Source organism: Botryllus schlosseri, chromosome 13 (assembly GCF_051294905.1).
Source record: "Botryllus schlosseri isolate E-star chromosome 13, Bs_hap1, whole genome shotgun sequence".
Lineage (NCBI taxonomy): Eukaryota > Metazoa > Chordata > Ascidiacea > Stolidobranchia > Styelidae > Botryllus > Botryllus schlosseri.
In genome coordinates, this window is record NC_137248.1 from 697437 (window position 1) to 722553 (window position 25117).

The 25117-nt window shown below is 40.2% G+C and overlaps 3 protein-coding genes across 7 annotated transcripts in view; 2 read left to right on the forward strand and 1 right to left on the reverse strand.

Annotated features, from left to right (window-relative positions):
- The window catches only part of LOC145453438 (histone H2A.V), a 215225-nt gene that overhangs the window by 128910 nt on the left and 61198 nt on the right, over positions 1 to 25117 (forward strand). The gene's annotated exons all lie outside the window — the stretch shown is intronic.
- Positions 1 to 25117, forward strand: part of LOC145453428 (cleavage and polyadenylation specificity factor subunit 5-like) — a 181578-nt gene that overhangs the window by 128572 nt on the left and 27889 nt on the right. The window lies entirely within an intron of this gene.
- On the reverse strand, positions 1740 to 24086 carry LOC145453738 (uncharacterized). Of its 2 annotated transcripts, XM_080331719.1 has the most exons (22): positions 23847 to 24086; positions 21958 to 22083; positions 21387 to 21512; positions 19316 to 19443; positions 17285 to 17411; positions 16227 to 16347; positions 15855 to 15964; positions 14385 to 14513; positions 13406 to 13537; positions 12359 to 12481; positions 11421 to 11571; positions 10852 to 10962; positions 10253 to 10477; positions 9652 to 9782; positions 9149 to 9286; positions 8643 to 8774; positions 7929 to 8057; positions 6460 to 6501; positions 5856 to 5960; positions 4986 to 5126; positions 3878 to 4011; positions 1740 to 3099 (listed from the first exon to the last, which is right to left on the reverse strand). In XM_080331719.1, exons 1-22 carry the CDS (start codon positions 23914 to 23916, stop codon positions 3043 to 3045), a joined length of 2688 nt encoding a protein of 895 aa, XP_080187845.1. In that variant the 5' UTR covers positions 23917 to 24086; the 3' UTR covers positions 1740 to 3042. The 2 variants fall into 2 exon arrangements, with proteins under 2 accessions (XP_080187845.1, XP_080187846.1); XM_080331720.1 differs by lacking the exon at positions 6460 to 6501 and having other exon boundaries at positions 23847 to 24078.

The following is a 25117-nucleotide window of genomic DNA, read 5'->3' on the forward strand; positions in this document are numbered from 1 at the left end:
AGGATTATAGTTTTTTGACTTCCTACCACCATGTTTTGACGTCCCGAAAATTGCCGATATTTTTTCACCTGTAATGGCCGATACCGATAATTCTTTTAAATGGGGATATCGACTCGGCATTATCGGTGAGCGGATAATCGGTCAGGCTCTAGTTATTATATACATGTATGCGCACTGCGCAGCGTGCGAGAGTGGAGCTTTACGCGTAAGTTCGTTGAGGCGGGAAGACTTGCATTATCGGCATTTACGATGTACTCAACCCAAATATCGTTTGTGGTAATTATGGCGTTGGTCGACTACAATGGTCATTTACACCAGGCCGAAATTTCTTACTTTTGATTCCGTAGCCGCCGACTTGTAGCATGGCACACTTCTAGGCTTTTGTAAGACACCGCTTATGCCAGGGGTCGCCAACTCAAAACGGGTTGCGGGCCACTTTTCAAATGTCGTAGAAGCCGCGGTCCGCATGGATTCAATATCGAGATAAAATAGGCCACATAGTTGAACAACGACGCTATCTCGTCATCCACTCAGCCCTAATGAAATGATATCTTGGTAAATTTGGGGTACCGGGCTTATCGAACGCCTTGAAATCTTAATTAGTGATTGCACCGTGTGTTGATTGACCAGAGAGAAGCAGACATGGCGGCGCCTGTACGACAATGCCGTTCTCGAATCCACATTGGCTTCGTCATTATGGGCGAGAAATGGCTTTGAAGTGACATTGCTGTCGCTAACATACATTCATTAAATACGATTTACACCTTGTAGGCCTATATGTGGATAAATGGGAGAATTATGTGTCGATTCAACAATCCGGCCCGCCAAGTGCTAAATTTTCATATATCCGGCCCGCCCCTGGACTCTGGAGGGGCATTCGCAGCACACGTTTATAATTAAAACATTAAACGCAATATTGCCATCTGACTGTTATAATGTCACATACGAGCATGCTTGATAGGGTTACCATATTATCATAGCCTTTACAAAAAGGCTATGATATTATGTCCTCTTTCAGAAAATGCCTTACTTTTCGCAAATCAGCCCTCCTGTATGTAGTTTTGACAGCTAGAAATCGACATTAATGACGTGAAATATGTAAAGCGGATCTAAGAACGGGTCATCCGGAGCAGGACAACAAAATGACCCTTTTTTGAATCAACACCACATCAGCCGAGTTTACTGGTAAACTACGTAAAAAGTGGGCAATACGGGAGTCGACTCGGAAGGATGACCTTTTTTTAGTCAACACAATATTTATAGTACAAATTTTAGAATCAGCAGTTTTCTAGTCCTGTAATCTGACTTTATGATTTGTAAAAAGTGTTCTCCTTTCCGGATTCCAAAATATGGTAACCCTGATGTTTGATTTATTGGGGATTATTTTCGTCAAGTATCTCAACACACTTGCACAGCGTTATTTTGCGGGCTATACCGTCGACCTGTCTGCGATGGATGATGGTGTGACCATAACGCGCTACCGGCTTCTTGATCGGTAGGTTGTGGGTTCGATCCCGGGCCGGGTTCATATCTATATCTTGATACCTGATACCGAAAACTAGTCTCGAATTTCAAACTTGGTATAGTGACGAACAATAATATCAAGACTGTGTTTGTTGCCTCAGCCTAGTAGTAATAAGGGAAATGCAGTCGCGGAGAAGCAATTCGCCATGACAGGAAGACAGCGGGCTTTCCAAGTCTCACAACTTCGTCTCACGCTTGCATTTGACATCACAATATCAAAGAAATAGATCTCGAATATTTCCAAGTCACAAAATTCGAACCGATAGTTGAAACGACAGAAAACAAAAAATGAGGCCACAAAAAGATACACAATTTCAAATTGACAACATCACATTAAGCAAAGCGTACCCGTTGAACGGAACTACTCGGTAGCCAAAGGTAAGGTAACAGTTGTAAGGGTATTGAGTGCGAGGATGCGTTGGGATGCTTTGTAGTTCATTCTCCGGAACTATAGGCTACGTGACCAACGAGTTGAGGTTGGGCGGTGACACTTCGCCGAAACACAATTCTTCTTGCATAAAGACGACAAAGCCATAAAGCATACACGTAATTACAACGTAATTATACGGCGACAGGTGTCTGATCTCCTGGCCAAACATATCCTTTTGACAATTAGAATCATAATATAATGGAATATTCATCTGTACATATTTCTTTACATCAGGGGTTCCCAACGTTTTTTACACCACCATACCCGTTGAAAATTTAAAAAAATTAAGAAGCTGTATTTTAAGTAAACAACTGATTTACACAGTAACCAGTAGTTACAATAATACAATGACATAAATTCAATACACAATATACATTAGTAGTAAAGTGATTAGTTATTACCAGTTCAGTTAATGTGATAGTCAAGCTTGTAGATGCAAGATCAACGGGTAGCTTATTGCTATACTAGTATTTTTCGGAATTTTTTTTGTAATCGTGCCGAGTGTCAGCCAAAATTATTCAGGTTCATTTCAATATGAATATACTTTTCGATTGTATATTCCAGTTTTGTACCTCCAAAAGGCTCTTTGCGATAGAGGAGTAGGCTTAGTGATGGTGAATTGTTGAAAATTCTGTCATGGTCCCAGGAAAAAGGCTCATGACCCGAAGGCTGGGAACCCCTGCATCGATTGATTGTCGTCAGCTTTGAAGAATATATTGAAATATATTGAGATGAATAGTCTATTAACAGTCATTTTCAAGTTCTGCACCACGAATTGTTTACAATTCACAAAATTGCCGTGAAAGGATGAAGAAGAAATAGGATTTGCGCACCACACACATATTTTGAGAAGTTTTCTGGTACAAGTTGTCAGACATCGCGAATAACAGCCAGACACGTCGTGCTCGTAAGTAGAAAAGGCGAAATTACAGACAACACAAACTCTGCATCATGGGATACCTCTAGACGCGAGAGCTCACAATTACACGAGTATTCTAAAAATGCAGCAAATTAAAAAGTGTTTCGCATAGGACAATTGAAATTACTCTGATATCAAAAACACTGCTGGTGAAGAAAAAAAACGCAACTCAGCCATCTTCGATGCTCTCGTATAAATCGTTTCTGTCGTTGTCGTGATTTGGCAGCTGCAAGAAATGAGTCGTTAGTGTAGGAAGTTGGCAACGATAAAAACATTAATAGCAGCCTACAATAATTTACGAAGTGGCAAATATAGCAATATGGGATTTTGAGCGGCCCGCAGAGAGTTTCTGCCCTAAAAGTGAAATAATATTCTGAAAGTATCGACAAATTTTATGGATCACAGAATGAATCCAAGTTTGCCAACCTGAGAAAGGCGGTCATGAAACTACTCGTTCTGTTCGGGCCTACATGCATTTGGGTACAAACATTTTTCACCATGAGCATCAACAAGATAAGACCGCGTTCCAATTTAACTGACGTTCACGTGCTGTCTTTCGTAAGGGTTTCTGCATGCGACATACAGCCAGAGTTCAAATAACTTGTTGACTACTTTGATCTACCACAGATGTCTGATTGACTTCAACAGCTATTGGATTACATTAGGTCAATAAATTCATTAAATTATGTTTTTAGTATAGATGTTTTAAACTTAAAAGTCAACATGAAATACGATTTGTTCCTTGCATAGGAGGATACGCAATCCCGCTATAGTGTTTGTGCAATGTGCACTTTGCATGGTCAAATTTTGGTATCATAACCTATCTCATTAACTAGAGCTAATCAACGAGTATAAAGTTGATATTCGTGATAGCGAACAACTCGTAGAAATTACTTGCGTGATTATTTTTCAAATATTCATATCTACTTCTACTCTACTATTTTGACATGTCCTTTACATTACTACTACTGCTTGAATAGAAAGAATATATTCAACTTTGACACCTTCTCATATCTGGCGCTGTCGACGACCCCGGTGAAGGTGGGCGGGTCCCGCATATCTGGACCCTCCTCGTTCAACATCAAAGCCGCCGTAGAGTTTTTGCTCAGGCTGCCGGAACTGGTCGTCGGACTCTCGTCTGTAAAAAGTAGCATTCATTAAAACAGAGCGTACATTCTCTCTCATTTTGGGGCTGGGCATAATTTAGTACCGGTATCGCTCATTATCACAACACAACAGTGTGATCGATGTGGAAATTTCAAATATGTACCTTTCATACGACCACAAACAATATAATGTCACTTCTACATCACATTATAAATAATTTGGTATTTTATCGACCATACCTATTTCATTGCACTTTGTGACAATGCTGTGGGTTGATCACGACTTCACAGATATGTCATTTCCAGTAACGTGCATAGCTTTGGACTACATGTTTCATATGCTGTGATATACAACTCATCGTGGTTTACAGTCTTCCACAGTGGAGATAGTACCGGAAATATAGTTATCGCTGATAAACACACTCTTACTTACTCCAGGGTTGGAATGACTCGAGACATGATTTTTTGGAGATTCGACCTGACTCGAGTCATTTCTTCATACGAGTAAAATGACTCCACTCGAGTCAATTTGTGTATTGAATTGACGTGTACTCGAGTCATTGTACAAGTCATATGACACGTAACTAGGACGACCAAGACAGACATTCCATTGTAACTTCGAAGAATAGTAAAGTCACCACATGAGTGGTATTTCGTCTATCAGTCCTGATACTTGGAAAATAGGGCCAGAAACTGTTAAAACTGAGGAAAATGACGATATTATGAATGCGAGCCGTTCTATATCACTCGAGCAGAGTTGAAAAAAGTGGGTTGAACCGGATGAAACGCAAAACTGTTCAGTGAGCACAATGACTTGGACCCTGACTCGAGTCACAACACGCGGACTCGACCCTCTAAGCACGAACTTGAACTCGGACTTGACTCGGTGGTGAATTGATAATGACTCGACTTGACTAGAGTCGAAACTATAAAAGTGAGATTGATTTGTGACTCGGAACCTTGTGACTTGGTTACTACCCTGGCATTACTCATTTACAAATCAGACCTGTAGGTGTCGACTCGCTGCTGAGACGGCCGTTCATCTTTTTGTAGATAGGGTTGTTGAAATTCATGCTCATTCGAGCGGTCCGCTGACGCTTGAAACGAACCAGCAGCCAAGTCACGCAGACCAGGATCGCCACGGAAGCTGCGCAAAATATCAGACTATATAATTCTCATAATCTAATTAGACGATTTAGAGTGAAAAATTTTCTAGTTCCCCAACTCTGCAATAGATATTTACACAGCTCCAGTTGTCATGTTTGAATACGTAATAATGTCCACCGCTGCGCAGGGAAAAACCAGCATTATCGGAAATCCTATAGCTGACGACCCAAACGGAAAATTGAACAAAAGTGATCTCGATCGCGAGCTACTGCCGCGCCGATTCCAAAAATATAAATGAAAATCTGCTCCGGGCACTGCAATTACAATGAAATCACCCTCAAAGTCTAAAATCGACATTGTCGTAAACAATGGGAGTGCCACAATAGGCGATTGTGTTGCGGCGCAACGACGCTGCTTTTTCAAACTACTCGCGTACTTTTCAGATCTTCATTTTCTGCTCCTGCTTATAGTATTTGGACATGTATTGAAAAGGCGACTGCTAATTCGGTAGAAAAATGATGGCGTTACTTCTATTTGTTCCTTTGTTCATAGATTTGATGCCGGAAAAATATAGATTTCAGGTGTTAAGCACGATTTCGGGGTGGTTCCAGTGCACTGACCAGATTTGAATTTACATTTTCTTAATCAGCACGACAGTAGCTATCAATTACGACGTGTTTCATTACATTTTGCGCTCCTTTCACAAATTATAGGATAAATAGAATGCTTCTTTTGCCCCACGCAAAACTAGTAATCTAGAGTTACTCACAAATGACTCCGACTATCAAAATCGCAGATGACGACGTCGCGGTCTGTTGGGTGGCCGGGCTCGTTACTGTTGTGGCTGCCACAGTGGTTGGTTTCTTGGTCGGGTCTTAAAAACAGTTTTTGTCAGATTCACAGAAAGCACATAACTAGAGCTGGGCAAAATCGAGCGTCTTAGCGATTCGATTCGGAAATTGATCATGATGACATCACAACAGTATGAATGATTTGCAAAGTTCAATCATGCATCTTTTATGCGACCGCGAAGAATATAATGCCAGGTCTACATCACATTAAAGATAATTTGGTATTTTTCAAAAGTACCATTTCATTGCACTTTGTTATAATGCTGTGGGTTGATCATCACTAATGTGCGTTAGTTTTGTAGCCTTCCACAGTGGAAAACAGCATCAAAACTATCCATTCTGGTTGATTAATTGACACTTATTGGCAAGGAACGTATATTTCAGTGCTAGAGAAAATCATCACTCATTACGCGACTCAAATCCCAGTGCCCAGCCCTAGACATAACCGCAACACAATTTCTTTGCATCTACAAACAAACCCATGCGACACACATACACCCATGCGCAAAAGAAAGACCTTACTTGGATAAATTATTGGAGGTAGTTCGGGCACAATCGGAGCTACTGTTACAAAACAACGGGCTTTAAAAATCAGTGTAGAACCACGAGCAAGACTCAATGTCGCGAGATTTCAATCACAGAAGATTGTCTCGCGAGATTTTTCCGTTGTTGATGATGTTAGACGACACAATGTCCGAGTGAAATTCAATATGAATGTTCTAAAATTTCTTTTTCTTTCAAATTTTACTGGCTACTCGATAAAATTGTTAGGTTGCCTAAAAAAAGGCACTGTTCACCAAATTTGGCTCAATTCCAACCTGTAGGAGCTTGCTATATGAGAAGAAAGCTATGGATTTATTGAATAAAACAAAAAATTCACATTTTTACTGGCTACCGGAATTGTTGGTTTGCCGACAAAAACGATGCATGTAAAATTTGGCTCAATTCCAACCAGTGAAAAATTTTGGATGTAACAAAATAGTGTTCCAAGTGCCTGGATTTATAATAAATAATGCAAGCATTTGACACCAAAAATACTATTTTTTTAAATCCAAAATTTTCTACTGCAGTATTTTCGCTTCCACCGGCTGGAAATGATCCTAATTTAACATAAACTGTTTTTCTAGAAAAACAATTTCAGAAGGTATCCAATAACATTTGAATTTGTTTTCATTTTTATATAATGAATCCAAAACTTTCCTCTCATATAGCAATGCTTCTACAGGTTGGAATTGAGCCAAATTTGGTGTGCAGCGTTTCCCAGCAGCCTAACAATTTTATCAAGTAGCCAGCAGCAAAATTTAAAGAAAAAATTTATTTTTGAACAGCCCTTATGAATTCAGCTGTAGATATGGAAGTTCTGTACCTCACCCATACTGTTAGTGATTAGATTTGTTGCTGACATGCTCCGCGATTCATTGCACAGATTAAGCACAACCGCGATCATCATGCAGACATTGTTATCAACGAGAAAACAGTAACGAAAATTTCGAATCAAAAACAGGCACCTAGGAATAAAGCCAGACCGATTATCCGATTTTTTAGCCGATATAGATAAAACGAGCACTCTCACTATTCAGCCAGTATTCAAAAGATACCGCATCTAGCTTAAATCGCATCTCCAAAACTTCAGAGCATTTATTTGAATAGCTTTACAGTGATTGCTGTGCTCAGACGTGAAATAAACTAGGAATGCTGTATTTGGAGTCTGGACGCTTGTAAGCCAGCGCAGTCTGGCAGTCGAAGATCATAGGTCTCTCCCTACGTCAAAAAAATTGACAATATTTTTTTCCTCTAATGGTTGATATTAGTTTCAAAGTGTGATGTTGACTCGGTGTTACCAGCAAACCAATAATCGGTCAGGCTCTACCAATGAATCGGAAAACCTACATCATTGCAATGAATTGCAGGAAATTGAATTCAAGCCTCTCATAGTTTCGTGCGAGATACCGAGTCGGTGCGACAGACGAAAATGAAACATTTCAACTCACTTGCGAAGCAGCTGTTTGTTTTCGAGATGAAAAACCCGTCCGGGCATACGCAGGAGTGTCCCTTGAATGCGACTTGACTGGCAGTAGGCAGGCAGAGCCCGTCGCAACGATCCGCGCATTGATTCTCTCCTGCGAATCACCACATTATCATATATCAATCAAGTTCTATAAAAATCATGTATCCCTGTATGGTTTTTATGATATGTGAACAACCATCTGATCTTGTCCCGTTTCACATGGAGATCGTCATCATTACAGCACTACCAATACCGATAACTGATATATTCAGCCGATATTTAAAAAAAATTGCATCTAACGTAAGGCGCATTTCAAAAACTACAGCTTCACAGCCATTTCGAAGCTCAGACATGAAATAAACTAGAAAGGATGCATCAATGGCAAGCTATAAGAAATAGATCAATATTCCCGGTGTGTCACAGATTATAGTTCTGACCCCCTTCTAACATGCTGTGATGTGACAAAAAGCGCCGATTTTTTTTTACCTTACCTCCAACATCGCTATTTCAAGTGTGACATCGGCTGGTATTATCGAAAAACCGATAATCGGCAGGGCACTATTCACGATCACGTCACTGGTACCAAATACTGACAAAGCATTGCTTTGTGTTCGCATGTTTTTTTTGACCTCGTTCAGTGACGAAATAAATCTGTCTCTATTCATCAAAGTGTCTTAATACAGAATGGGGAACGAACCTGCTTTTTGGGAGGTTTTCTCGTAGATCGCCAGGTCTGTGTTCAGACTTAAATGCTCCTTGAAAACTTTGACGTTGCCGCCTTTTCGGTCGATGGAAATAATTCCGCGAGACACGTCGTCCACAAAGTACACTGTACACGGAATCAGACTTTGACCACTAGATTACCGCAGTTGGCTAATTAATCTAATTAGAGAAAAATGCCGTTATTCTTATTCTAATCGTAAAATGATTGGTAACATGTTTCCATGCAATCATGTTAACTCGAATTTATGCTTTTCCTAAAACTGCTGCAGGAGAGCTGCATCGTGCGAAATGAGTGAAGGTTGCTGCACAGACATTTGTCATTCTCATACTTATAAGACTCATCTCTGATTTGATATCAACGGAACTAGATTTTTGTTGTGTTTCTTTCTACTGAATTCAATTTCCAAGTTTTTGCCAATTCAGTAATTCCAACTCCAATCTAATTTGAAAAGCTGCATATTTTCCATTTTTTTGGTTTACCTCGGTTAGAAAATACGGCCAGCGACCTGGGCCGGTGTGTCGCGATGTCGATGTCCCGACGTTGGCTTCCGTCCAAATAACTCACGACCAGAATCCTCAATTGCTCGTCGATCCAGAAAAGGAGATTGCGTTCGTGATCTGGGAAAAATTGACGCAATTTTAGACCGCGTGTGTACAGAGCAGAGGATTTGAATTTGAAATAGAACAGATTTGATGATTTTGGCCAGATACGGAATTAAGATTATTTTGAAGGTTGGACATTTTGATGTAACCTTTTTTACAGTCAGTACAGGATTTGAACTTGGGTATGAAAAGATCAGAGCTCGACTGATGGCATTATTTGAGTCGATATTGATAAAACCGATAACCCCAATATATTCGGACGAGATTCAAAAGATACGACAATCTCTCAGGTTCAACACACGATGCAAAATTAATTCAGAACTTGATTCTCAAAACAAGATTTGACAACATTCAATCTGCCATCTCCGGTTGGTACATACCGACTGTGATGTCTATAGGCACCGAAATCATTTTGTCAATCAGAGTGCTGCAGTCCTGGCCGTCCATACCACAACGGTCCAACCTCCCCGAAACGCTGGCCCGCGAAAGCTCATATCCGACAAACAAGAACCTGCAGAAATATCGGTCGTGTTATCGGTAGGGCTGTGCAAAATTTCACTGTCTCTGTCAACCCTATGAGATTGATAAGTTTCGGCTCTATTTCAACCAGGAGAAGCAACTTTATCAGAGTAAAAAGCTTTCGATTTGAAAAAAATAGTCTTTATGATGGCAAATTCTTAATATCGAACTGTCCACCGTAAATACTATTATTTCAAATCCTAAATTTTGAACTCCAATAACTTCGCTTTTACTGGTTGGAAGCCAAATTAGGTGTACAGCGATTTTTTTTTGAAGCAACCTAACCATTCCATAGAGAAGTACACCGTACCAAAATTTGAACGAAAAAGTTATTTTTGAACAACCCTACTGACCATCTCTGGTGAGCAGTAATAAAACTTCAATGTCTTATCAACTAGAGTCAGAAACGTTTCAGATAACTGCTGTGGGCGTCAACACGACACCAGACAAACAGACACATACCCGTTGGGAGGGTGCACGGCAATGGACGAAATCGCAGCCTGACTCGACTTGATCAGCGTTTTCGGTGAGTACGGTTTTTGTGTCGACATCACGGACACAGACGACGGGGAGGTGTCGACCCAGAACAAAAGTTGGTGCACCCAATCGTACGCCAGGCTCATCGGGTTCTCCACGACGTCCCCGCTGAGGAGGACTTCCTGCTCTGAAGGGTTTGATAACTTTGTTCTGAAAAAGGAGAGAAAAAAGTGTTTTTTATAGATTTTCCAAATTAGACTACAATTTGAATGACTTGAATTCACAAAAATTGCAAATTAAAAAGAAATACACCAAAAATCAAGCTCAGTTCATTCCCACAAGCACGAGAATGGCAAATGTCTGTACCCCGAGCTTGGCTCGTTTCACGCTATACAGTTCTTCTATAGCGTTTCAGGTAAAGCAGAAACGAGATCGTGTTGGTGTGAGAGCGCAGAAACATTTCTCAAATTAGATTAGAAACAGATTATTGGCATTCCCCACTACTTAGTATTACTGGACAACTAGATATTCTGGCCACGTGCTGAAAAACATTTGGAACCACCGGCCCGGCCCTTCATTCTCACCTCGAGATGGTTTCGCTTTTTGGGTCCGACCAGAAAATAAATCGATTCTCGACGTCCACAGCGATTGAAATGACCGTCACGTTGGTCAGGACAGGGATTGACAGCTGATGGCTGAGAAAACAAAGGTTTTCAGTTTGACGTACTTACGCAGACTTGTGCAACTACTGGATTTTTAAAATGCGCAACTAGAACTACGCATTTTTCAAAACTCGCGACCTTTAAAATCCGCAGCAACTAAAACACAACTAACCTGATTCAATTCCGAAGCAACTTAGCACTGATAATACGAATTATTGAATTGCGAATTAGATGAAGGCATTTCAAAAGGACGGGCATCACGATTCACGAGAAACGATGACACATGTTTTCTGGTTTTTGACAACTATTTTTCTATTAAATGCACAACTAGAACTATTCCGAAATTCGCAACTAGACCTGGAACGACTCATTTTTATAAACATGCAACTAGAACTAGAACTACTCAAAAAACCAGCAGTTAGTTTACCGTCAACCAACAAGATTGGTAGTTTACAAGTACAAGTCTGACATTAGGACAAATCACGACTCACTGTTGCAACGTCAGTTTGTCGATCTTGTTACGGTCTGCGACGATTATGTTAACGGCCGGCGAACGACTCGAATTCAGACAACGATAAGAGCCTTCAACGTTGACGCATTTATATTCGCAAGTGTCGTCGATTGTCTCACATTCGTCAATGTCTGAAAAGCAAAGAAAATTCCACGCTTCACAGAGGAAAACCTCCAAAATCAATCTTGGAGGTACAGAACACCCATATACAATAGAATAATATACTGATATCAAGATAAACCCAAATATTTTCAACTGACACTCGTCAGGGTTAAACGTCAGCAACTAATAGAGAATCAGGAAGAACATGTATATCAACAATCGTATCACCTAATATGACGTTATACTGGCAAAAAAAAAATAATCGAAGCAAACAGATGGCTTAATGTACTATTAACGTATATCCGTTTGCCTCGATTATTCAAATTTAAACACCAGTGACGTCATACCTGGTGATATGATTGTTGATATGCGAAGTTCTTTCCAATTCTCTGCTAGTTGCTGATGATTACCCCTGTCAACTGAAGATGTTGGGATTTATTTCAATATCATTATATCATTAAATTGTATATTGAAGTTCTGTGCCCACAAAAGTGTCTTCAAACAGTTTGGATTACAGAAGAACTTTGTACATCAACAGTCGTATCACCAACTATGCGGTTGCCGAGATAAAAAATTCAAATCATGGAAGCAAACTGATGGCACTACTGTTCATAGATATTTTTTTTAGATTTCGTGTATACTCTAAAATAGTACATTGAGCCAAATCTTTCGATTATTCAATTTTTCCATACCAGTGATATGATAAAATTATCGACATACAATTCTCTACTAGTTGCTGACGATTGCCCCTGACCTGACGAGCGTCAGACGAAAATATTCGGGTTATTTCAGTAGCAAAATATTATTCAAAATAACCTTCGCACGCAAATCCATCGTCCTTGAGTCTCCAACCTGGCGGACACGAACATTTGAACCCGATTTTCAAATCTGTGCACACGTGCGAGCAATTCCCGTTTGCAAATTCGCATTCGTTCTGGCCTGAACACAAAATCATAATCAGTGTTTGTCGACCTTTTTCAGGGCACTGATCCCAAAATTGTAGAGCAAGGTAAAAAAATGTCAAAATTTTTTACAAAGTTGAAACTTTTTTGCAACCTGCATTTCGTTTGTATCTTGGATTTTGCACTGACGGTGAACTTATCATTTGACATTTTACAGCTTGTAGCCTACTTTATAGGCCTCCCGTTGTAGACGGCCCATTGCCTGCTCATTGTGAATCATAAACATTCAAATGAAACAAATAGGTTGACATGGTGTTATGCTCAATGTACCGCAATGTCCTAACAGAAGCAAGACGGCGTTGTGCATTGGTTTTTATATCAAGAAGCGCATGATGAAAAATTGTGATGTAGACACCATTACCAGAATGAAGCAACACGGTTTGTCACCAGAAGTGCATTCACAACTTCAGTGTTGTCAGCGAACAACTGCTGTTGTTGAACGTTCTTTCTCCATTCTTGGCAATCTACTTAGTAAGGACAGACACTTTCTGCCCGAGAATGTAGGAAAGCATCTTTTGTTGAGCCACAAATTCTTTTTTCTACCATAATGCGTCATGTAACTATCGGAATTCTTCATAGGGCCAGATTTCGTTAAATTAAAGTTTCCTCATGTAAAAATTTGTCAGTTTTTGAGGCAAAAAAGTTTTTTTCAGGCCAAACTAACTAGGTCAAAATTTTCCGTTTTTAGGTTAAAAAAAAAATCGCCCCACTCATCACTATGATGCGACCCTCTGCTCCCTGACTTGGACTTGACTCGGCGGTGAATTGAAAATGACTCGACTTGACTCGAGTCAAAACTATAAAAGTCAAATTGACTTGCGACTCGGATCCTCGGATTTGGTTGCAACACTGATCTAAATCCCCATTTTTGTGTGGAATAGCGCAAAATGTATCAACTTACTGCATAAGAGAGGTTCGTCACTCCCATCTTTGCAGTCTTTAATGATGTTGCAAAGCTGACTCTCGTGGATACAAGTTCCTGATTTGCATCGAAAATGGGTTTTGTGACTGCACGAAGGGTCTGGCACATTGTCTGTGAAAAATATGACGTCATATTTTGTGATAAAACTGTTTTTATATAAAGTTATTTTGAAATCTCTACTAGTTGCTGACAATCACCCCTGACGAGTGACACCAGCAAATATTCGGGTTATATCAATGTGAATGTACTATTCAACTGATAAACAGGCTTAAAAGTGTGCAGAATACAGATGCAGCCTTTCTATTTTATTTCGTGTCTGAACATAGCAATGGATGTAAACTAGGGTTAGGTTCTTATGTTGGCTAAAAACACACCAAATTTAGCTCAATTCCAACCAGTAGAAGTCAACTTATTGATGTTCAAAATTGAGGATTTCACATCATAGTGTTTATGGCGGGTAGAGCTATCATGAATAATTGAAGAATTTGCCACCGTAAAGTAAATGCTATTTTTTTTAAATGCAAAATTTTGTACTCCAATAAATTCGCTTCTGCCGGTTGGAATTGGGTCAAATTTAGTGTGCATAGTTATTTTTAAACAATTTAACAACTCCATGGGGTTGACATTATAATTTTTAAATTAAAATAATTAATATTTTAAATTTCAAACTCTAAGAGCTTCGCTTCTACTGGTTGGAATTGAGATAAATTTGGTGTACAGCGTTTTTTAGACAACCTAACAATTTCTTTCGAATAGCCAGCAAAATTTGAAGATATAGGTTATTTTTGCACAACCCTAATGTAAATCTACCCAAATGAATGCTCTGAAGTTTTGAAAATGCGCCTCAAGCCACATCGCTATGTCATTTGAATATTGACAGAATATATCCGTGAAGTGGCTACTGAACGGCTTTATTAGTCGGTTTCTAATAGCAGGTAACAAAGGCCCCGATACTCACTGGGGCATTCTGACTCGTCGGACTTATCAAAGCAATCCCGAGCCCCATCGCACCACGACGTCACGTTAACGCATTGACGCTGATTACCACACAGCTTCTCTCCGGCCGGGCAATCACTTTTTATTGAATCTGTCAAAAAAGAGAATATTCCCACCATCGCAAAAATTCAAATTAAAAAATAATATATGGTTCAGAAAAAAATTTGATCGGTACAAAAAATGGGGTTGATTTGCAACACAAAATGATCAAATAATATATTCATATTAAATAAACGATCACCCCTGACCAGACTTGAACTAGAATTATCTAGTTGTCCAATTCTGGTTCAGGCCAGCGATTATAGCGTGCAGGCCTGCATGCGGACGCGCTAAATCAAACCAGCGACGATAGCGCACATCAGATGTCAATGATCCATTTCGAATACAAATGATTCTCGCTAATTTGCAGTGCGCAGCACCGACAATACTAATTAGTAAATTGGCATTTCAGAAACATTGTATTTCTAGTTTTAAATGAGAAGCTCCTTGGCTACGCACATAGGGTTTCAATACCGACAACGCACTGATTATTATCAGCCCACGTAGGCCCCAATCAGCCAGTGGAATTTGATCGTGAAATGGTGTGATTTTAATTATCCAGGTGTCATTGCAGCAAGAGCAATATGGGCGCATGCCACGACCTTATCAATAGAAATCCACATTCCCGATAGAGTCCGTCCAGCAATCAAGATTATTGGAACGCAGAAGGTTCCCGTTCAAACTAATCAAATAAATTCAGAATTTGCACCACCGATAATCTTGTGTTACATCAATATTTGACAATGTAATTCAACGCCGTGCACCGCACAACGCGCAGTATTAATAACGAATCAAACACTCGCAATTGACATCACCGGAATACGAGTGTACAAAGCAGGCAAGAATCAGTAATTCGAAACTTGCGTACAGCACAATGGGGTTCCGAGTCTGACATTGTTTGCTCATTATAACCGCGTTCAAGTTGCATTGATGCATTTCACGATAAACATTGGCGAAGCCTTGTTAGAGTAATGAATATGCGCAGTGCGCAGAAATGTCTTTCAATTCGCAGGCATACACAAACACAGCCAAATTTCGCGCTCAGAATAAAAAGACTACACAAGAATTATTTCGTTAACGAATATGGGCGAAAATACAAATTAATTTAGAGAAGGAGAACGAGAATTGGCTAGTCTGGTCGAGAGATGGCGTTTTCCAGCGCACGCGTGTCGAAATTGACGTCTTAAACGAGGACCTTTGACTTTTTGATTACTAATGACGGATTACAATTTATTTGGGCGTTCAAGCATTTTGTGTGGGGTGGCGGCGCCACCCCGAAACTCGGCGCCCATGATTGCTATTGTCGATTGTTACAATATTTGAGTCGCGATACCAGTTCCAAACATGTTAAAAGGAAGGCAGTTTGGCAAAAGAGAGAGAACCCCAGACGCACCGCATCCAATCTCGTCTGACTTGTCGGAACAGTCCGATCTGCCGTTGCATTGGTAGATATCGGGGAGGCAAATCCCAGTAGACTTGCAAGGAAAATAACCCTCGTTGCATCTGCAAAAAGAGAGATTCAACAATCCAGAAGTCCGTACGTATGTCGTTTTTCCAGCATCTCGCAAATTTGAAAGTAGCCGCCTCTCCTCGCATAAATGTACTTTTCGAAACGACATACACTTTCAAAATCCTTTATTCTGTACTCCCCCCGTTGACGAAATTTTGACGTTTTGACAATTTCTACATTTACTTGAAATTGAGTACAAATTCCTTATATTGCTTTGCTTCTACTGGATTACAAACGCAGACCATTTCAACCCACCTGTTCACATGATCCGAGGGGCAATCCTCCTCGTCACTGCCGTCAATGCAATCTCTCAGCGTGTCACATCGATCCACGGCGTTGATGCATTTCGATTCGTCCGCACACTTGAATTGGGTATCTGCAAATGATCGGCCGTTCAATCAAAGGGCCAGGGGGGCTGTGGGGTCAAAAGAGTCGGGAATCTAGAAAAATTTCAGTTACATGTTTTTTCCCAATGAGATTAAAATTTATAGCTAACAGGGTGGTAAATGATTCGAGTCATGACTCGACTCGCGATTTTTTGGTGACTGGACTTGACTCCAGTCACGGTCTTAAAAATGAAAAATGACTCGACTCGAGTCAATTTGTGTATTGACTTGACCTGTACTCAAGTCATTGCCCACGACTCGGACCAAGTCATATGACTCGAGACTGGGTCTACCAAGACATCCATTTCATTGTAATTTCGAAGAATAGTGAAGTTATCACGCTATTATTATTTCGTCTGTCAGAACTCGTACTTGAAATTGCTTCCGGAAACTGCTAAAAGTGAGGAAAAGCAGTATATTAGGAATGTGAAACTATCGATATCACCGAGCCAAGTTACTGTGGCGACTGTTTTGTTTCGAGTTAAGGTCTTGTTGAAGCCATTTTTTGCACAATTTTCTCCAAATTAGATTAGAATGATAGCTATTCAATATTTTCCAAATCAGATTACAATTAGACGTTATAGCTACACAGTTTTTTCCAAATTAGATTAGAATGATAGCTGCATGTTTGCTCAAAATTAGACAATAATTAGAATTATAGCTGCATTTTTTTTTCAAATTAGATCGAAATTAGAACGCACACACTGCACAAATTTTTCAAATGAGATTTGAATTCGAATTTTAGCTGTACAGTTTTTCAAAATAAGATTAGACTTATAGCTATACAGTAGTTTTCAGAATGAGATTAGAATTGTGGTTGAACAAATTAGAATCAGTGAATTGTCTGTACACCAAACTTGTATTTCGATCCAACGAGACAATGAAAGTAATCTAGTTGTCTAAGGTCTGGGGGGGGGGAGGGCATACCTTCGCAAATCATGCAATTCTCCTCGTCAGAACCGTCGGCGCAATCCAGGTCACCGTCGCAGAAGTATTCCTTATCCTGACATTCTTTTGCATTCTTGCATAATTTCTCATCCCCAGTGCAAGTCGGCTGCATTGCAAAAAAGTACAGTGGTAAAGTATTCTACTTTTATAAACACTGCGATATCACAGTTTGAAAGAAATATCGGTATCGGCAATCAGAGTTAAAAAATATTGGCAATTTTCATGACATCACAATAATCTATGGCCGCTAGACTGGGAATATTCCTCTATGTCTTATCGCCTACAGGTAGAGATGTCAGGTGAAAGTGGTCATCTTTGGCACTCAAGTAGAAATAGTGTCGTAAAATCCTACTATTATGATTTGAAATGGTGATTTCAGCGTAAGTAAAAAATAAGTAGGGAGGGTGAGTAGGTATTCTAGGCGGACTTATACAAACTACCTATTTAGTTAGTTGAAGGTCAACAAACTAACAGTGTTTTGAGTAGATCCGTTTCCAGTCGCGAATCTTAAAAAGCGAGTAGTTCTAGTTGCCAATTCTGAAAATCCTGTAGTTTGTGCAAGTGTGATTCTAGGCCTAATTTTGTCCAAAACACTGAAAACTGTCAAATAGCAACAGTCTAAGACGGAGATCATAAAGTTGGATTGTCGATAACCAGTTGATTGGAGCGCATAAAGTCAGTTTTAACCTCATGACATAACAAACCGGAACAAACTACAGATAACTAGTTATAGATACGAAATTATCTTTGAATGACAAAAAAACTCATGGCATGTAAAACTAGCGTGTAACAGTAATATGGAGATAACTGGTTATCTATAAAGACTGCGAACACCGCATATGCGCAACATTCCTACGCGCAAATATATCCGATAATGACCGTCGTCTAGGCAATGGCTTCATTAAACAATCAGACAATCAACGACATCTCTTCATGATCTCCGCCTAAAATGCGTCCCGATTAGCAGATTTTAATCACATGATTAGCATTTCGCACGGATCAGCTAACTTTATGATCTCAGCACTAAATCATACCCACTCGAATATTTAACAGGGTTGTAACCGAGTCCCAAGTCAATCTCACTTTTATACTTTTGACTCGAGTCAATTTCAATTCACCACCGAGTCGAGTCAGCTAGCATAGATATGGTATTATGCCTTGAGAGTCCGAGTCCAAGTGATTGTGTTGACTGCTCAGTTTCCAGTTAAAGTCTTGTTAAACCCACTTTTTATAACTCTGTTTGGTGATATCGAATGGTTCGCATTTATACTAAATTTCCTCACTTTTACCAGTTTCTGGTCTATTTTCAAGTACCAGTACCAATAGACAATTCCCAATAGTGTGGCTACTTTACTACTCTTTAAATGACAATGAAATGTCAGTCTCGGCCGTCTGAGTCTCGAGTCACATGACTTGGTTCGAGTCATTGATTCCAAGTCGAGTCAATACGCAGATTGACTCGAGTCGAGTCATTCCCGTATTTTGAGAAAATGACTCGAGTCAAGTCAAGTCATCAGAAAATCGCGACTCGAGTCATTACAACCCTGATTATTAGTGTCAGTACGCAAATTCTAATTGACTACTCCGAAAAAGTAGTTTCCAAAATTCCAACACCTCTCCTTACAGGTGTCCAGAAGTAGAATTTAGTATCAAAACGTAACCACTTTGAGAAATCAGGGCAGTTAGGGAAGACCTACTTGCGTCGGCTACTCTCAAAGAGTAGAAGTATTTTGTTAGTGACCAACTCTGATTACAAGTGTCCGGACGCAGTCTAGCTTATTACATGACCACGCACAGCAATGGTTCTAAAGCTGTTCAAGTAAATGCTCTGCAGTTATGAAAATGTGCCGTTAGCTAGATGCATATTATTCTGAATATTAGTCTTAACGGTATCGGCTCAAAATCTGATCGGTCGGACTATTTCCATTTGCCGAACTCTTTTTTCTACTGAAGTAATCTTGACATGTCACTTCTACTTGTACTCGTGAGTCATCAAATGTATCTACTCACCGGCGGACAATCTTCCTCATCCTCCCCTCCATCACAATCAAACTCTCCGTCGCATTTGAACTCTTTAAGAATGCAAGTGTTTGATCTCTTGCAAAGGTAATTCTCATTCGTGCAGTATCCTCTGGATGCTGGAACAGAGTTCATCATGAAATTTAATTCGACTCGCAATTTTTTGGTGACTCGACTCGAGTCGTTTTTCATGTTCGTTTTTCATGTTTAAGAAGCTTTAGTCACTTTGTGTACACGAGTCGACCATGGTACATGACTTGAGCTCAGGCGCGTAGCCAGAGAGGGGGGTTTCGGGGGTCGAAAACCTCGCCTTTTGAAGCGCGAAACCCCATCCTTTTGAAATGACCGTTCTGATGCTAATACTTGGTTGCAATTCAATAAGCCGTATGATCAGTGTTGCGAGCGGCCAATTAGCAATAGGCCTGTTGAAAATTAGCGAGATTCATCTGTGCACGCACAATGTAATGCGACGCAATCTCCCGCTGAAATTATTGCAAAATCAGGTCTTGAAGAATCGCATCTGCGATAGGCCCGGTACGCATCATACCATTGACGGCCTGCACAATCGCATCTGTTTTGCCTGGTGCGCACGATATCATCGGTTGGCCTACGCAATCGCATCTGCAATAGGCCTGATACGAAAGATATCATCCCTAGCCTAACTTCATCATTAGCATGCTTTGGCTTCTATCTCTCGATGGCTTGGAGACAATGCCGTGAAGTGTATGCTGATTAAAGAGTGACATCGCGAAACTGAACATCGAATATCCGCAAAGCGCAAACATGCACCCTACATACATAATGGATTCCGCTAATACTTGAACATAACCATCAGAAGATGTGTGTCAAGGCTTGAGTTATGAAAGATGGGAAAGGTTTGAAATTAAACCACCTGAAATCGGTGCCATTATAGAACAGATTCTATAACAACTCGGACATTTGACTTGCTCAAATCGACATCGAGGCCACAAAATAGGCGTTGATAAGTGCGTTTTCAATTGCTCGCGAGAGATCGGGGACTCGCTAATCGACAGCACTTCCGGACTCGTTGGCAAGCTTATCATATGCGTAAGTTCGTGAACGCGAGGAGATTGTATCATCGTCATTTACGCATTAACATTACCTTAATAAATTGATGCTATATCAGTAAATTCGAAAAAAATCGATACCCGTCCCTTTTTATTTCAAACCCTCCCTTATTTTTCGGCTGGCCACGCGCCTGCTGAGCAAAATCGGGCCAGAAACTGTCTTTTTATATGTATATTATGAATGATTTGCTTCACCCAAGTTGTAACAACGAGTTGAACATGACTTGAACTCAAGACTGAACATGAACATTTAAAAACAGTGAGACTCGCACACGACTGACAAATTTTTGTATGAAAAAAACGAAATCTGGCCCTATGAAGCATTCCAGTAGATGCATCACGTATTATGGTAGAATTAATTATCATTTGTTGTAGTAGGCTACAACGAAAGATACTTTCCTACATTCTCGGGTAGAAAGTGTCTGTCCTTACTAAGTAGCTTGCCAATAATGGAGAAAGAACGTTCAAAAGCAGCAGTTGTTGGCTGACAACAATGAAGTTGTGCGTACACTGATGGTGACAAACTGTGTTGCTTCATTCTGACAATGATGTCTTCATCACAATTTTTCATTGTGCGCTTCTTGATATGAGAACCATGCAATGCTCACACGGTCTTACTTCAGAACACCATGTCAACCTATTTGTTTCATTTGGCCATTTATGCTTCATAATGAGTAGACAGTGGGCCGTCTACAACGGCAGGCATATAAAGTAGGCTACAAGCTGTAATATGTCAAATGATAAGCTCACCAGCAGTGCAAAATCTACGAAACAAACGAAATGCGGGTTGCAAAAAAATCTTGACTTTGTAAACAATTTTGACATTTTTTGATCTACCGCTACAATTTGAACAAAATTTTGACTTTTTTTGACATGTCAAAAGAAATCGCCCAAGTAATGAGTTATACTTGAATTCTAATACTCGATTCAGAATCGAATGTCTCACGTACTCGATTTTGACGCGCCTTACTCACCGCACATAGTTTCATTTTCGTCTGAGTTGTCGAAGCAGTCGTTGGCCTTGTCGCATGTCCACTCTTTGTGGATGCATTTTCCGTTTTGGCAGCGAAATTGAATGGTTTCGTCGCATTCTTTCAAGGCTGGAAGGAAAATCAGACAAGACTTGTACAAACTATCTATCTAGTTGGTTCACGGTCAACTGTCTACTGTTTTTTTCTAATACCGTACTTCCAGTTCTAATTGCACATTAAAAAATCACTTAGTTGTAGAACAACTAGAAAGCACGGTGTCGTTGTTTGGCGTGAGTCGAGAAAGCGGTGTTCTCCTGTGTGATGTCCATGCAGCCATTGCTACCTTCGAGTCATCATTACTACAGGTTGGAATTGAGTCAAATTTGTTTTGTGTAGTACTGTGTACTGTACAGTGTGTAGGTATCATTTTAATGCTAGTCCAATTTGGAAGAAACAGTGTAGCTATCATTCTAATCTAATTTGGAAAAAAACAGTGTGGCCATAATTCTAATTTTAATGTAATTTGAAAAAGTTTTCAGTTGTCCAAGTCTGCTACTTATGAATAGTCACTCACTGCAATTTTTTTCATCGGCCGAATCGCGGCAGTCATGACGGAAATCGCACACTTGAGCGGTTGTAATGCAACGTCCGTCAGGACACTGGAACCTCCCATGTTCAGGGTCACAATGAAAAGAGGCATCTGAAAAACAACAAATTCTCTCGTTATTAAAGCAAACACTTTTCATCCTCAATTTCATTATGCTTTCGGTTCAGTGCAGTAAACAATAGGAGATTTTGCGTCAATGGGCCTATGCCTTGACCAGTGTTCCCTCCAAGCTGCGCACGAACGCAATTTCGCAGTGTTGACACGGTCTCTGCGCACAGAAAATCTAAGCTGCGTACAGAAAATCCAAAGTGATGACCTTTTTTTAGTCGTTACGCACTGTTGTCCAAGGGGCCGCGCAGTGAGTTGGTGAGTGCGCGCAGACTCGTGATAAATTAGAGGGAGCATTGGCGTCTTAACTGTCAGACTTTTTTGAGTAGTTCTAGTTGCGAATTTTGTAAAGCGAGTGGTTCTAATATTGAAAAGTTGGTAGTTCTAGTTCTAGCTGCAGATTTTGGAAAATGAGCAGTTCTATTATTTCTATAGTGGGTTTCGAATGGTGGACAGTTCTATAGTTTTAGTATCGCGAGTAGTTCTATAGTTCTAGTTCTAGTTGCGCATTTTGAAGATTCAATAGTTATTAACAATCTCATAACTGTTCAAAAGGTTTCCGGTGCCGGCCCTCGGTGAATTCGGTCCTAGGGAAATTTTGTATTGAAGCGTATTAACAACTATTAATACGAACTATTAAACTAATAATATTATTATCAAGTGATTTGTCGATATTGTACGGAGGTCAGGGCATGTGTAAATCACGCAGCCACGGCGTGATTAGATCACGTGATCACCGATTGCGTAAGCGCAGGTGACACTCACATATCAACCACGCGTGGTCTGCTCGTTATTGCAACTGTAGGTTGGGGGTGGGGCATCAGGGTTGGGAAGGCGAGATATTATAGTTTGGGGAGGGGGACATTGGGGTTGGGGGGCATTAGGGTTGGGGGATATTAGGGTTGGAGGATGGGGATATTAGGGTTGGTAGTGGGGTTAGGGTATCCCAAGATTATGGTTAGGGGAGGAAGGACATTAGGGTTGGGGGAGGGGAATATTAGGGTTTGGGGAGGGGGATATTAGGGTTGGAGGAGGGGATATTAGGATTGGTAGTGGGTTAGGGTCCAAGTTAGGGTGCCCTGACATGAATATCCCCCAACCATTTCATTTCTATTTTCGGAATCAGTGCGACAGTATCTTTTGATCAAGACCAAATTCAGTAAATTTTGCCCTCTGGAACATAACTTTTGAATTGCTGGAAATCCTACAGTCGCTGCCGCAAAATAATTCCGAATATAGCCTCAGCGAAGCTGCAAAATGTTTACATTTGATTAATTCCAGTAACCAATCACGGTGAACCGGTAGCATGCATGGTGGGAACTTCGATACCAGGCTCTCGCACTGCGAGATCTTCCACAGCGTGTGATTCTTCCCTATCTAAGATTGACCAATCACTTGATATTAATATTATCAGTTTATTAATTCGTATTACTAGTAGATAATACGCTTTAATACAAAACAGTCAAAAGGTATTGAACCATCACATATCAACTATCAAGGAAGGGGCAACTGCAACTGGCATGGGCAGAGATATACTGCAACCATTGGCCTTTAAATGCTCTGAATATGTGATTACACAGATCACCATAGCTGAGCCTGAGCGTGTATTTTCTAACATCCAGGCAATACATTCGGCGTAAATAGGAAGAGTCACATTACGCTGCCGATCTAATTTCAAGGTTCTCATTTTGTTTCCACACGAAAAGTTTATTTGATCCAAAATGATAGGGCCAATGGTTTGTTCTTACCTGATACAGTCAAATTGAACAGGAGGAATATTGACGCGATTCCGATGCACAAAATTCCCCAGCTGACCATCGTAAAGTTGTACTATATCACAAGTTTCAAAAACTCGACTGCACAAATCGTATTAAATAACTAGTCTAATACACTCCACATCTCGGTCTAGGTGAATAAATGTGACAATGTAGCAGCCAGTTACAGATGCGATGACATGGCACGACAAAATGGTACGAATATAACGGAATAAAATCAAAAACAAATGCTAAATATTAGCAACATAGCTACGGGAACGCCTTGAAAATTGTTTACAAGATCATGCCACCGGTGATAGTTGATGCGTGACTGTGAGCAGCGAACCGGCATGTATTTATTGGTACCACTGATATCTATAACGTAGAAAATTTTGGGCGGATTAACGGACGGAGTCATGACTTTAGAATTTTTGGTAGCTATCAATTTTCGCGCGAATTTTCAGAGAGTATGAACTTTCATTAGTACTGTCCCGCGGTCGCTTCTTTCACATCACCTATCTCAAAATATTGTACTATGATATGGTTACTGAGCCCGTTTATTTGACACAGTTCGTTTATTATCAACAATTTCTCAGATCAGTACTCCACAAGATTGCGATGCATTGAAAAGATAGGAAGGTATCGAAACGACTTGGAGTAGTCTTTGAATTAATATTAGGATCTTGGTTGTTTTCACACCCTATTTAGCGTCCACTTGCAACGTAATAATTTTATTTATTACACGAGCTTTCGGAGCTCCGCTCCTTCTTCAGGTGTTGAAGCTCCGAAAGCTCGTGTAATAAATAAAATTATTACGTTGCAAGTGGACGCTAAATAGGGTGTGAAAACAACCAAGATCCTAATATTATCTATATCGTCTGCTATCGGCCCAAAGAATTATTCATCTTTGAATTAAGACACCCAGTTAGACCTTGATTATTATTTTGGTAGGGATGTTGTTTTGTTACGTTCATATTGGGCTAATGCGCGGAGTACTTCGCTATGGCCTGGTTCGGTTTACAGTACACTTTGATGTGTTTTGCATTTTGCCCAGCCGAATACATGAACTCTCTCTCTCTGGAGTTGAATGTGATGAAAACATGGATTTGACTACCGTAGTAGTATATGGAATATTCTAGACCTTTGATAGGGTACGTTAAAGTTGCAACTTCAATGTTTCAATACTGGATATTTTAGTTTTTAAATACTCCTCTTGGTACGTGATAAGTCACTCGCTGTAATGCGCGCTGCTGTTTTTGAATTGA